This window comes from Monodelphis domestica, chromosome 3 (assembly GCF_027887165.1).
Source record: "Monodelphis domestica isolate mMonDom1 chromosome 3, mMonDom1.pri, whole genome shotgun sequence".
Lineage (NCBI taxonomy): Eukaryota > Metazoa > Chordata > Mammalia > Didelphimorphia > Didelphidae > Monodelphis > Monodelphis domestica.
The window spans coordinates 490919903-490934651 of NC_077229.1; the positions used below are offsets into that span (position 1 = coordinate 490919903).

Genomic DNA, 14749 nt, shown 5'->3' on the forward strand with positions numbered 1-14749 from the left:
CTGGTTTGAAGTCATCCAGACATGAAAAACATTTTCTTCCCATCTGTATGAGTCGTAATAGAGATTTATTTACAAATATACAGTTTATGGGCTGTCATTATTTACAAAACAGCCCCGAGAGTCAGTTTGAATTCGTGGTTTGTGTGCTAAATATGTGGAGATGGTTGCATACTTACTCTTCTTCAGGAAATACTCTTCTCATGTTGCCTGAAGATGTATTCTTCATTCTTTCTATGTTGACTCTCATGTGTATGTGGATACAATTCCCTATATGGGACGTTAACGTGATTGGCAATTAATCCTACGTGACCCATTTCCCTGAAGTTCATTCCCAAAATGTCCTTGATTTAAAGTTCTTTCCAGTTGTTAGTGTGTCTTCCAGCCTTTGGTGTTGCTTGAAGTTGCCACAGATCCAGATGTCTTCACCTTTACTGGATACATACTTGACTGTTGTCTCATTTTGAAAGACAATCTCAGGTATTCAAAACTACAGGATCATGCATATGTGTAAGATTGTTATGCCATTGTGTGCATGTGTGTAAAAATTGATTTTCATTGGATAGGTGCAAATGAGATTCTTTTGTAATGAATGTAGGTGTCTTTCTTAATGTGTGATAGTAAAGCAAATATGATTTTCCTATGTGGTTAATTGTCGAGGTTAAAGTTGGAGAAAGAAGAATGTGATAATAGCATTACATTGTCTATATCTTCTTCAATCTGTTCTTTGTCATATTCTTGTAATGCAGTTTCATTTACTTTCTATTTCAGTGTCACTTTCCCCGACCTCACACTTCTCATAAAGTTCTTCATAGCTATTGACTCCTAATGCATGCAACATTTCCTTTACTGATAATTCTCTGTCTTGGCTTGACTCATCAGAAAAGATCATTTGTTCTGAATTCAGAGGTTTTCTATGCCAATTTGTGTCCCACTCTTCTAAATCTTTGTGATCTTTATCATAGAGTTTGGTATATTCATAAGGTTTTTGTTCTCCATCACTATCTGGGTCAAATATTATTGTACCTAGTGGTTCTGTATTATCTGTGTCTAGCTCTGACTCCCGTTCAACGATTTCTGTATTCCCCAGGTCTTTCACTAGGTCTTGTTCAGTGTTATGTTGGGACCCTGTGATATGTATTAGCGAATGTGGTTCTGTGTCTTGGTCTGATTCTTGCTCAGTGATTTCTTTATTCCCCAATTCTTTTTCTAGCTCTTGCCCAATACAATGCTGTTATTTTGTGTTCTGTGGTGATAAATTAGATTCTTGTGGATTTTTTCCTTCCTGAGGATCTGTTATCATGTTACTGGAAGGCACAGGCTCCTCAATATCTTTTGCACCATCTTACCCCATGGTTTGTAATGAACTTGTATAGTTAGTAGATGTTTGAGGTTTTACAGATGTTAGTGTGTAATTCTCCATCCCCTTTTCAGTTATTTCATCTTCACTTCACTTTCATTTCATCTTCACTCTTCTATCCACTATGTTTGACTAGCCCTGAAGTATTTTGGACCATGAGCTGACAGCTTGCTCAGAGGAAAGGTTTGTGAGTGTCTTCCAGGACTATCAATTTTGATTGGTATAAGGTTTTTTATGTGATCTCATGGGTAAAAGTCTTTGGTTTGGGGATTTAAGTTAGTTCTCTCCTCAGTACTCTTTCCACCCTTTCCTTGATGTTCAAATGTATCAGCTTTTAGGTCCTTTGAAACAATATTTCTTTTGGCTGCCTTGTCAGAGTGGTCTGGAGAAACAAGTTGTTTTAAAGATTTACTAGCCCTGTTTGATTTTCTAATTCCTAGACCCATTCTGCATGCTAAAAAATTCTCCAAAATGGTTCTAATTTGTTCCTTGCTTTTCTCCATGTAGATTTGTATGCCCATGTGTTGTGAAGCAAAAATGTCATGTTTTATGTCTGTTTTCAGCTGGGCAATTTCTCTCTCTACCTCAATTATAGACCTTTGCTTTGTACTTTGTACTTCCCTTGTCATTTTGCCAAACTTTCTTTTCCTCCACCACTAAAATTTTAGAGTTTTCTTTCTCCTTTCTGCCATTCCCCTTTTTGCATTTTATGCGTATGCCTTCATGTTTCCTCCCTAGGGTGCCTCCCAAATTTGTCCCTTTTTGAGTACTAAATATAGCTGGGGCCTGGCATCATGCTGAATAGTGAGTATTTCTTGCTACAACCTCTGAATAACAAGGTTTTGATCCAGAGCTAATTGCTGCCTGCATCGATTTTAGATCTGGGGTGTCAGTTTTTCTAAGTTTACAGTGCAAACAACACTATTTGTCATTGGACTCTTGTTTCCCATAACGTTTTTTAGTGTACACTCTGCCCTGTGAATATGAATTCTGATACCTCTCTTCTCTCTTGTTTTGGTCTTGTTCATAACAGTGTTTCTGCGGGCAATTTCTCACTATGTGACCTAGTCTTGAACATAAAAAACATCTCCTGGTGTCTCTTTGTACCCTCTGGTGATATTGAGGGATCTGCCAGGAGATTGTGGGGTCTGTCTATTGAATGTTTTAATTGTAGCAAGGTTCTTAACTTCTTCTCTTTCTGCCTAAGTGTTTCAGTAGTGTTGTGCAGCTTTTTCTTAAGGTCTTCTTTTTCCCTTTCCTGTTCTATTTTGTTTTCGTGTCAGTAGGTGGCAGTGTCCTTGAGTTCATTAAGCAAGATAGAATCATATTTAGGGAAGTAGTTTCATAAGAAATCTCTTAAATGCTTGTCACAGCCTTTAAGAAATTGTCTTCTCATGTGTGCCACTGATTCCTATAAATCGGGGTTGAACCCTATTAACCCTTCGATGTTTTTGAGAAGGCAATCAATAAATGCAGAAGGATGTTCTTTTTTTCTTTTGATCAAGCGATCAAACTTTCCCCATGCATTTGGCCTTTCAGCTAACTGTTTTATTGCCTGTAGCAAATCCTCATGGTACCTTTTAAGATATGCCATGTTCCTGGGACTTGAAAAATCAAAATCCTCAATAGCTTCCCACCAGCAGGTAACTGAGGAATCTTCTCTAGTCAGTGCAATAAAATTCTTATGTTCCTGAGGCATAAAAAGTTCTAATAAAAGGATCTCAACATCCCCAAAATCAGGCTCATATAAATGAAATGCTCTTTTTAGTTCTTTCAAAGCACGGTGAGGTTCTAAAAGAAATTTTGGCATTCTTTTCCACAATGAATCCAAGTTCTGTGTAGTAAAGGACTTACAGACAACTTTGCATGAAGAATCCCAGAATTATGCGTGAGCTTAGCCACATCTCAGAGCATCATGATCTTATGTGTCCCTGATACATTTGCATTTGCAGGTGCAATACTGCCTTGTGCTCGTTTGCATTGTTATTTCCCCCTACTGCCCCTAATGGTGTTTCATTATTAGTATTAGTAACTATAGCACCCTTATTAGTCTGTCCTGTCACATCTCCTGTTACCATGGTGGTTCCAAACCTTCCCCACACTCTGTTCTTTCTTTAGCATGTAATCCTGACATATTTCAGTTAGGACAGGTATTTGTACAAACAATGCCTCTAGTCTGTTGTCAATTACTATGGTATTAACTGCCTTCTTGTGAAAAATAATGTTGCCTCCAGTTATGATTTAATTCAGAGCATTCACCACTGCTAAGAAAGCTACATACAGTTGGAGTAAAGCTTGTCATAGAAAAGTCATTTCCATAGGAATATGAGTCCAAACTGTTGTTATGTTGGTCACAGTCCCACAGTAGCTCCAATATATTGCCACTACTCCCACCACAGTAGCCCAGAACAGTAGCTGCAACATACCAATCATTTGCTCTTGTTACTACCCTTCTGTATCTCTTTTGGTTATAGAGATGTCCTATATTAATGTTTATTCTTCCCCAAGTCTCTAACTGTCAGGAGTTAACAGTTAGAAATGTCTATTGTTAAACCTTGGTATTTGCCTATATAGGTTAGATGGTTAGATCCTATATGCTGGCTGCCCTAGCACAGCCCTTTTTAAAATGGTTTCTCTTTCCCCTGTATTCCAACTATCACAGCTGTCTTTGTTGATCCTGTATGGTAACTCTTAGTCAGTGCCACTCAAAATGGCTACCGGCCTGAAGAGTTCCAACTGTCAGTTTTGTGACAGTTGGTCACTAATGGTTTTTCTATAATGAGGGTTCTTTTGAAAATCTGGGGTGCCAAGATGTAATAGAGGGTTAAGTCTGTCAGTATATATATAGAGAGAAAGAGTGCAGACCTCCCCTCTCAAAGCGGGGTTAGGGAAGACAACTGCTATTTAACTTGGCCAAGAGAGAGAAGAGGGGGAGTGAGTAGTTCCCCGCTTCAGCCTCCTCTCAGCTATGGCTGCTCACCCCAAACTGCCTCTTGACTTCCCTCTACTACTAAAGAGGTTCCTTTCTCAAAGAGAGAATTACCCTTCCCCTTAATCTGGAACTGTTTCCCACTCACACTAGAGTCAGTTGGGGAAAATGACAAACTTTATTCTAACTGATGAATCTTTGGGTAGATGAGAGAGGAGAGGTACATTCTGAAAGCTGAAATAAAAACCAGATGCCAGTAAAGTGTTTAAAACTTTTAACAGATTCTTTACAATCTGTGTCTACACACACTCAAAAAAATCATCCTAGGAGATAACTCTTGCATTGAATGTGATAAAAATATGAAATAATCTTTAAGGTCCCTTCTCTAAAAACTGTACTAAATGTGTGTCTTTGGCCAAAAGGAACACCAATTAAGAGGCAGAGATAAGTCAAAGCAATTCCATCTATATATACTTGGGAAGGAGGGAGAAGAGAACACTTTAAAGCAAATGCCCTCCTGATGGTGTGTCTATAGAGGCTTCTCTCAACACATGGGCATAATTACTATAGCAATTCTCTTGTTAAATTAGGGTGCCATCTCTGGTAGAACTGTCATTCGAAAATTAATTTAATAATGTTTCAATACTTGAGAGAATTTTCATTCCCATCAGTGTAGGTACTTTCTCTAACAGGGCAGATTATACCACTATCATACTTACTTATACTGTTCATATCTCATTTTGGTATTGGAAATGGCTATGGCTTCTTGAAGGTTAAACCAGCAGAGTGCAAACTGGCAGACTCTTTTAAGTTGAAAGGGTTTAGTTTTGGCAAAAAAGACTGCTTTTCTAGTAGCAATTCAGCTAAGAACACAAAGAATCATTAATAGCTGAATGGCCAGCTGCTAATGGATTCTTTATACACTGTAACCCCTGAAACAAAAAGTACAAAAATGTTTTTTTGATTCCATGCATCCCCTTTCCACTCCTGCAGTGATGGTGGAAGAATGTGCTAAAAAATTGCTTAACTTTATTTTTGGTATTCTAAATGAGAGGTCCATGTCCATTGAAGGGCCAAGCAACCGAAGGGACCAGATTATACGAATCTTGGCATTCTCCCAATAAATGAAACCAAAAGAAATTGAAATTAACTGGAAAGATAGTTTATAAGTTTCCTTGGAAAGTTGAAGGGACTGGCAAGAATTGGTCCTAACATGTATCCAAATTTATTAAGAAAATGTAATTTCATGGGAGACTTTGACCATCTCATACTGCTCATATTGAACATACGCAAAAGAAGATCATTAAAATATTGTAGTTTATATACCAGTATTTCTGGCAGAAGTTTGAGTAGGAAAAGAATTCCATAATGACCTTGATAAGACCCTCAAAATTAAATAAGCATCTACTTTAAGTCTGTAAGGGGGAAATGAGGTTAATTTTTAAAGGGTTGGACTTGATTATTTAAGAGTGTGGTCACCAGGAATTTAATTAATTCCAAAGAGATTTTATTTACAATTTATTTACAAAATGTAGAAAGAGTGAAGCAAAAAAAAATCAGAGAGAGGATAAGGTAGCCTGAGCACTAAGTAATTTACTCCCAGCCCCTCCGGGCAGGGAAAATTAGTTTCAGCCAGCTTTGGCAAAGCTAAGGACCTAGGAAGTATCTCTCAAGAGTAGGTTTCTCCAGAGGATAGTTTTTTAAGAAAATCCAGCTGTTAAGAGTCAGCTTTTCACTCACCACGTGTCAATTCAAAGGAACAGAGTCTCAGGTCCAGTCAGCAGATCAAAGAATGAAGAATTCCTCCAATCTCCACTCCCAAAAAATGAAGAACTGAATCTCACAGGAAGTAACAGCTTCTTTTCAAGACGCTTCTTTTGCATCACTTCCTGTGTCTTCCCCTAACTTTACATCTACCAAACACAGTTGACGCTTTGCTTTAGGACTGCCCAGAAGGCAGTCAGTCAATTCTGATTTGTCATCCTCTATCACACATGTAGGTCACAGACCTTCCCCACTCAATGTGTGAAATGGAGTGTTTGCACCTTTGGTGATTAAATCTAAAAATGGGTAGATCTCCATACTTAACTTTTAAGTACCATGTTCTAAAAAAATAGACAGGGGTTACAATTTAATCTTCACAATCAGGGGAGAGTTAAGTATTTTCATTGTTATAATCAGGGGGGTGTTAAATTTAATCTTTACAAGACTCAGTAATTTCAGTTTACTAGTGGACTTGGGCAAGAATAGCAAATAAATGTTTGAAATTTTAGCTCAAGATCAAGAAATCAAAAAAGCCTAAAGGTTTATAGAAATTTCAGGTATCTATATCTTGAATACCTTAAGAAGAGAGTCCAAAGATCCTAGAAATGGGCAGTGACAAATATCATTTTTAAAAAACAAAATTGATTGAATTTGAATATGCATAAAACAACTTGCTCCTGATATGGGAATCCTTTCTGAATCATCTACCTCCATAAAGATCAACCACTAAAGAAACAGACAAAATAGAAGAAAACAAAAATGAAAAGATACACAGTTCAACTAAAGCAAAACTAACTTAACTAAATGTTTCCTCTGCCCCTTTCCTTCCCCAAATAGGGAATGGTTAAAAGGGCAAACACTAAGAGTAGAAATCAGTGTAGTGTAGAAACCATCTCAACTAGAAAAAAATGCAGTTGCCCCACTAAGTGGAGAGAGACAGCAGATACAAACAAGATCATTTCAGAATATAAAGTTTTACAGAAGAAGTCATTGGAAGCTTATGGAATAGTATTGTCTTCTAAAATAGAGAGAATCAATGAAGTTAAAAAAAAGTTCACAAAAAAAGCTTAGTGAGAAGTACAGCTAAGGAAGTCCATCCCAAAGGACATTTAGGGAAAATCTAGGATAGGATAAGCAATAATTTTAAATGGAATTAATGTGTAAAAGATATCTGCATAACAAATACCTTGTTCCATTTTTTACTCTGGAGCTGCTATACTTGGATTCTAAAATCCCATCATCACATTCATTGACATATAAAAGTGTAGAAGTGGTACTGCTGACAACATAGTTGAGAAAGGCCTTTGTACTAAACCACGCTTATACATGTCTTCTAATATGTTCACTGTGATGCAATTTTGAGGGTACTTAGAATCTGAAAAAGAAGAATATCAAGTGCTTGGGAATAACAAATAATAAATCAAAAAATATCAATAGCTGCCAACCTTATATGCCTAATTTCTTTTATCTCCAAAACAATAATCTACATATATAGCAAGGACATCTTTGATGAAGTTACAAGAAGAAAACAGGGAAGCACATTTTTAAAAGTCTTCAGGAAATCAGGGCCTCCATCTTTGTAGTCATCCAGTTGACTGAAAGATGCAGAGAATACAAGCATTTGTTTTAATAGAGTAAAGGAGAACCTTAAAAACTCTTCTTCAACAAGCTAGGAGAAAGGGCTGTCACAGGAAGTCTCCTGGCTCTTGCCTCAAAAGAATAGATCTTTGAATTTATCAAACACTAGGTTACTAATGGTCACGTACTACTGTGTATTACATGACTAATCTATTCCACGGATCCACTATTCTGTTTCTTAGCCAGTAGCAGATTGTTTTGATGATTCTTGGTTTGTAATATAGTTTACAATCTCTTATCAGTGTTTCTGTGCATATAAACCCTTCTACAAGGTGAGATCAAGGCCCTGATCCCTCTGCTCCAGTACTCAACAACCACTGAGCTAGCTTACCATGTGTAACCTACTTAATGAAAGTCATTCTGGTATACAGGTTCACATGTGTGTGTGTGTGTGTGTGTGTGTGTGAGAGAGAGAGAGAGAGAGAGAGAGGAGATTTGGAGGAGGGCAAGGAATGAATATGAATCTTGTAACCATGGAAAAATATTCTTAATTAATTAAATAAAAATTTCCAAAACTTAAAAAAAAAGCAAACCTATTGTTTACAGTAGAGAAAATGTCATGGAGGAAATAAAGTAATGAATTCTTTGTTTTGTTTTTTTTTAAAAGATTACACAGATCATAATTTCTCAGCTGGGATTAGATTCCATGTCTTCTGACACCAAATCTCTGGATGGATAGATAGATAGATAGATAGATAGATAGATAGATAGATAGATAGATAGATAGATAGATAGATATTTATTGATATAAATATATAGATATTATCTTAACACAAAAACTTGAAAAAAAAGTCTGAAGCACCAGGTTGCAGACACTACTTCATAGAGGTAGCATTGGGGTCCCGAAATGGAAGCTTCTCAGTCTTTTAGGTTGCATAGCATCAGCTGGCTACTAAGGCTCATGCCCACCCCAGAAAACATTCTGGGACTTGATTGCTTTGTTGACTTTTTATAAGCTCTAATCTCGCAATCTCAGGAGTAGATCAGGGCATGACAACAAAGGGGCTATGACATTACTCCTAGAACTATGTGATCAACCAATTTAGGGTAGGAAGATGGGACATGACCTCCCCTTCTTGCAATAGCAATCATAGGTCTCATCTACAATATAGCCATATCTACCTTCTGCCTTTATAATCTATTACTCTTTACTTGGTCTCTATCTACTGCACCCAATTTCTCCCATTCTGTACTATATATTGACCCCAAAGTACAGTGATCTATCTATGATACAAGTACCCACATGAATAAAAATTCTTCCTGTTCCTACCCCATACCCTCCCCCCCAAGTCAGCATACTTATCTCTTCCATGTAGTATGTATCTTTTAATTTAAAAATTGTTTTAAAGAAATCTACTTGTTTGCCTAGATAAACTGATCCAATGTTAAATTAATTTCTTAACTAATTACTGACAGTTATTAATTTCATATCTGCCTTAGCATCCAAAACATACTTTGGGATTAAAATATTTTAGCATATTCTATCATATTCTTAATAAAATATTAATTTTAACAAGAGAAAATAAGATTAAAATGTTTAAATATTTTTTATTTCATATGTCATTCTTTTCAAATTTCTTGTGTCCATTTTATATTGCTATTTATGTGGATATACTGAATATTATATTAGTATAGTTCATAATAATCCTAAAAATTAACTCATATCATATAAAATAATATATAATATATTGAATGAATACTTTTTAATTGCTACAGTCATATGATCAAAAGAGATTTGAGACCATTTCTTAAACCCTTCAGCAAATCTTTGATAACCTTAATTTGAATCTTGACTGGAGTTTGGTGGAAACCAGTACAACTACAATACATTGCTTCTTATTTTCTTTTGTTTTTCTTTCTTTAAAAACTGGAAAAAGATGTCAAAACTGGCATTTAGTATATGTTAAATGAATGCTTATAGATTTAGTCAGACTTATAGATTAATAAGGTCTGGTTTTGTCCACCTCAGTTTAGCACAGTGGTTCTTCCCCAATCCCAAATACACATACACTCATTCATTAAAGCTTCCATGCCAACAAGCAATTCTAGTACCTGCCCAGCCTGCATTGACTTACAAGTTGGAATCCTAAAGTTTGATTTTTCCCATTACAGGGAATCTAGAAATCATGATTTTGAAATAAAGATTTATGCATACCTATAAATACATATATAACACAAATGTATATATGTAACTATATTTATTGACATGTACATATGTGTTCATACACATGTGTGTGCCCAGGGTCATCTAGCCACTAAGGTCTTTTCTAGCTCTGAATTCTATCAACTAAAGGCTCCTATATAGATATAGGTATAGATATAGATATAGTTATAAACTAGATATAGATACATAGGCAGAAATAGATAGTCACATACTCATATGTGTGTGTGTTATGCCTATGATTGATCTGGCTCCAAAAAGAAGGCAATATCATATAAACTCATTAAATCTTTTTAAAGATAATAAATAAGAAAACTCAATGCCTACCTATTGAGACAGCAGCATTTATTCCTTATGCCAACCCACACAAAAAAAGACTTAAAATCAAAAAAGCAAGAAGAGAGAAATCATAGATGCCATTTCTTATTATATATACTGTTTAAGCACAATTGAATCTCAGCTACAGAGGGCATTATAAGACTAATCGGCTTTCTCAAATTTTAAGGAACCTTAAAATGGAATGCTTTACATTTTGATACAAATCAAATTGTCTTTGGGGTCTTGTGTTGTATGTGATTGTGAAGTGTCTCAGAAGTACACAGATATTGATACCCAGGCCATGTCTCTCTAACATTTACTTTTTCTTTCATTTTACAAAGTACCAAAAAGCTGATCATTGATGTCATCCAAGTACAATCAGGACCTGATTTGCTAGACATCCTACAGAAACCAGCAACCGAAAGACAGGTACTTTGTCTTTGGATGTGTGGGTAACAGTGAATAAAATAGCTATAGTCATACAAAAAACCTTGAAAGCTTTTTTGGAGATTGCACTAAGGTGGGTTCTTATCTAGCAGGACTACTACTAATAATAACAATAATACTAGTAGCTAACATTTAGTTATTAAGTTCAAGGCAATTTACAATTAAGTGTCTTATTTGAGCTCATCACAACTCTCAGATGTAGGTGTCATTACTATCCTAATTTTACAGATAAGGAAACTGAGGTAGGTTACATGAATGTCCCAGGGCTACACTCTGGTCACCTGACTACTAAGGTACTTTCCAGTTCTGAATCTATGATCCTCTCAATGGAGTACATATCATATGTCAACTAGCATCTTTCAAATCATTTGTGCAAAATCACAAAGACAGCATTAGAATTGTAATAGACATAATTAAAGTGCCTTAGATTCCTCATGATGAGCATTGGCTAAACCTGTGGATTTTCTGACATGATATTTAATGTTTCTGGTTGGCAGAATCCTAGATAAAGCAAGTTTTTCTTTCTGTTGCACATTTAATAACTGAAGAATCAGTCAATAAAATCAAAATCTCTTCTGTTGACTTCAGAGTCAGTTTGAATCTCTTTAAATGGAAACACAATTCCATTCTGTATGGAATTTTTCATCAACAATTTGAAATGTTTTGATCTGAATAAAGTTTATACTTTCATCTAATTTATGATTTAAAATTCAGTGATCCTGGACAAGTCACTTAACCCCTATTGCCTAGCCCTTACCACTCTTCTGCCTTTGAATCAATATACACAGTATTAATTCTAAGATGGAAGGCATTTTTAATTAAATAAATAAAAATAAATTTCCACATTTTTTTAACTTTAAGGAATGATGTGGTGTTTAAAATTACCAAAAATTAAATGGAAGTTGTTCACTTTCTTATGTTGAGCAAAATATTTCCCAATTTCCCTAATTGAGCCTTTTCTAACTCTTGCCTACTCACCAAAGTAAAAATTTGCTAAGTATTTTGTTTTTAAACGAGCCATTGGCTATTCCTTAAGTCAAGTAAACAAAATATGATGTAGGTACAAAGCAGCATCATTTTAGTGTGAGATTTTTCTCTTTTATTTTGCATTTTTGGAATTGTTTTGGTGTTGTTTCCAAACTAGCAAATGATTTTGCCTATGATCATAGTATCCAATCAACTCTATGCCTATTAATGATCTACAGTCAGTTAATTAAACATAACCCACAATCCATTGTATAGTTCAATGAGGAGATGGGACAGTTGTCTTAACTTTATTAATTATTTCACTCATGCAAATAACAGGAATTAGCTACTGTCATCCTTTTTGTTTTTTTAGAAATCTCAGACTGGATTTCTCAGCTTTTGGTTGTGATATTATCAGGGTTTGAGCCTCTAGGAATCCTTTCTTCAACATAGATAACTGGCCTATATCCACCAATAATCTTCATAATAGCACACCAACGTGTGACAGATTTCAGCCTTTATTTTGATGCACTTTTTCTAGGGTTACCATATTTTTTACCTAACAACCACAGATTCCAAATTCAAAGGAGTTATAAACATTATTTTCTCTAACCTCTTTATTTTGGACATGAAGAAATTGAGGTCTAAAGAAATGTGTGGTAACACAATTAATTGGTACAAAAGTGGGATCTGAACCCATTTTCTCCTACTCTAAATCTAGCACACTTTCTATAAAACCACACTGCTTTTCCAGTTTTACTTCAGTTTCAACTAAGGTCTTTTTCTGGAAAGGACAGCCATGTGTTTGAAAGAGTTCATGATTTATTTTTAAAATATGCCCATTGCTGGTGATCAAATGCAATGGAAAATTTGCTACTAAAAGCAATGCAATGATTAGGACAATTCTGAGGGACTTATGAAAAAGAAAGCTATCCACATCTAGAAAAAGAAATATGGGAGTAGAAATCCAGAAGAAAACATATGATTTATCATTTGATATGGGTATATATAGGACTTGGAGTTTTGGCTTTAAAAGATTATTTTATTACAAAAATGAATAATAAAAATGAAATAAAATAAAATAGACCCATTGTGGGAGCAGCTAGGTGGCTCTGTGGTTTGAGAGCCAGGCCTAGAGATGAGAGGTCCTGGGTTCAAATTTGACCTCAGTTACTTCCTAGCTATGTGAACCTGAGCAAGTCATTGAATCCCCATTGGCTATCCCTTACCACTCTTCTGCCTTGGAACCAATAATACACAGTACTGATTCTAAGATGGAAGAAGGTAAGAGTCTAAAATATATATATACCCATTGCTAAAAAGAGTTTAAACCTTAGTAAGTGGGAGTAGCCATTTAAAACTTTTCTCTGAACCTGATAAAAAGGAACTTTGTTGATATGCATCTACATCTTATATGCAATATATAGATGTTTAAAGATTCAAACTTACTTTGTGGCAAAGACCAATTGAGATTAAGTACATTTATTCTTGGGGGAGGGATCTGTTAACTAGAGCACTTTTTAGATTTTTCTGACATGGTACTAATTTAAATACCTATTATTTACCTTTCATCCTTCCTTCCTTCTTTCTTTTCCTTTCTCCCTCCTTCCCTCCTTCTCTCTGTCTCTCTCTGTCTCTGACTCTGTCTCTGTCTCTCTGTCTATCTGTCTGTCTGTCTGTCTGTCTCTCTCTCTCTCTCTTTCTCAGCAAAAAAAAAAAAAAAGATCAATTAGGAAGCTTGCTAAGAGTAATTGTCATTGTTCAATTGTTTTTCAGTTGTGTCTGACTCTTCATGATTCCATTTGGGTTTTTCTTGGTTTCTTTGGCACATTTTGCAGATGAGGAACTTAGACAACCAGGGTTAAGTGATTTGTCCAAGGTCACATAGTTAGGAATTATCTGAGACCAGATTTGAATTCAGAAAGATGATTCCTCCTGACTTTGGGCCCAGCATCTCTCATATTTACATTATAGGGGTTGGAACAAGTGAGAAAGGAGGAGGAAAAATCAAAAATGTTTCTTTATCCTTCTCAGGAATTGGAGTATAACTTAAGGATGGAGAAAAAAATTCTTTTGGCGTCCAAGATCCCTGAAGAAATGAAAAGCAACCAGATCATGCTTGATGATGCCAAACTGCCCTTAGAAGAAAAGAAGAGGAAAATTCAGAGGAATCTGCAGATACTGGAAGAAAGTGGACTTGTATCAGAAGCCAATAAATACCAAGAACTTCTCTCTGAGATTGCTAAGGTTTTAGGCAATTATATTCTTTCCTATTTATTCAACAAAAATGTGTTGAGTGCCTACTATGCTCAAGTTATTGGTCTAATTGTTATAAAGGGATACAGAGATCTCTAAGACATGTGTCATGATTTCCATAGGAGCTGAAAATTCCTAGCAATTTGAAATAGACATTGATGACAGCCAGCATATGCAAGATGACAGATGCTGTCCCCCAAATTAGGAGAAAAGAATTGTCCAATATATGTATTGAAAAGCTACCAACTGCCCCCATTTAAAATGCCCCATTAAAATTCCCTAAGTTTCAGGGAATAAACAACAAACCAATAGTACTTTCTAGAGTTTTAAAGCAATCATGATACTAAAGGTATTTTTAAACTTGTCATAAAAATGTTAAAGTTACATGAAATTCTAGTCTGTCTATTTCATTATCTGATTCATTGGCCCAGATATAATCATAAAAGGTTTGCAGTTGAACTGCTAGGTAGTTTCTGCAAATTCACTTGCAAATCTTTGCTGAGAAAAAGTCTCAAACTATTGTAGGACTAAAGGAAAAAAAAAAACACAGCCTAGGAAGTAACTATGTGATCTGCTTGTCAAAGATAAGAGAAATTACTTTGTGTAGGAAAGAACTTTCAACTTTTCATTCTCAACTTACCCCATGTAAATTTGTTTTTAAACTTTTACCTTCCTCCTTGGAATCAATGCTGGGTATCAGTTCCAAAGCAGAAGATCAATTAAGGGGGTTTGAGTGACTTGTGCAGGGTCACACAGCTAAATCTAGATTTGAACCCAGTACTTCCCATCTCTAGGACTGGCTTACCCCATGTAAATTTATTTGCATCCAAGAAGTTAAAAAAAATTAGCTGAGAGGTCATAATTATACTAAACATTTTTTACATAAAGAAAAATATGCTCAGTTTCATTTTTA

The 14749-nt window shown here is 35.5% G+C and overlaps 1 protein-coding gene across 9 annotated transcripts in view; it reads left to right on the forward strand.

Annotated features, from left to right (window-relative positions):
• Positions 1–14749, forward strand: part of LOC100010026 (ras GTPase-activating-like protein IQGAP2) — a 270208-nt gene that overhangs the window by 225300 nt on the left and 30159 nt on the right. For all 9 annotated transcript variants that reach the window (XR_008917925.1, XR_008917924.1, XR_008917922.1 and 6 more), the window contains 2 exons: positions 10509–10596; positions 13615–13827. Coding sequence is in view for 5 of the 9 variants with exons in the window: in XM_056824762.1 (XP_056680740.1) it covers positions 10509–10596; positions 13615–13827 (301 nt within the window). In the remaining 4 variants the exon portion in view is untranslated. The remainder of the gene's footprint in view (positions 1–10508; positions 10597–13614; positions 13828–14749) is intronic.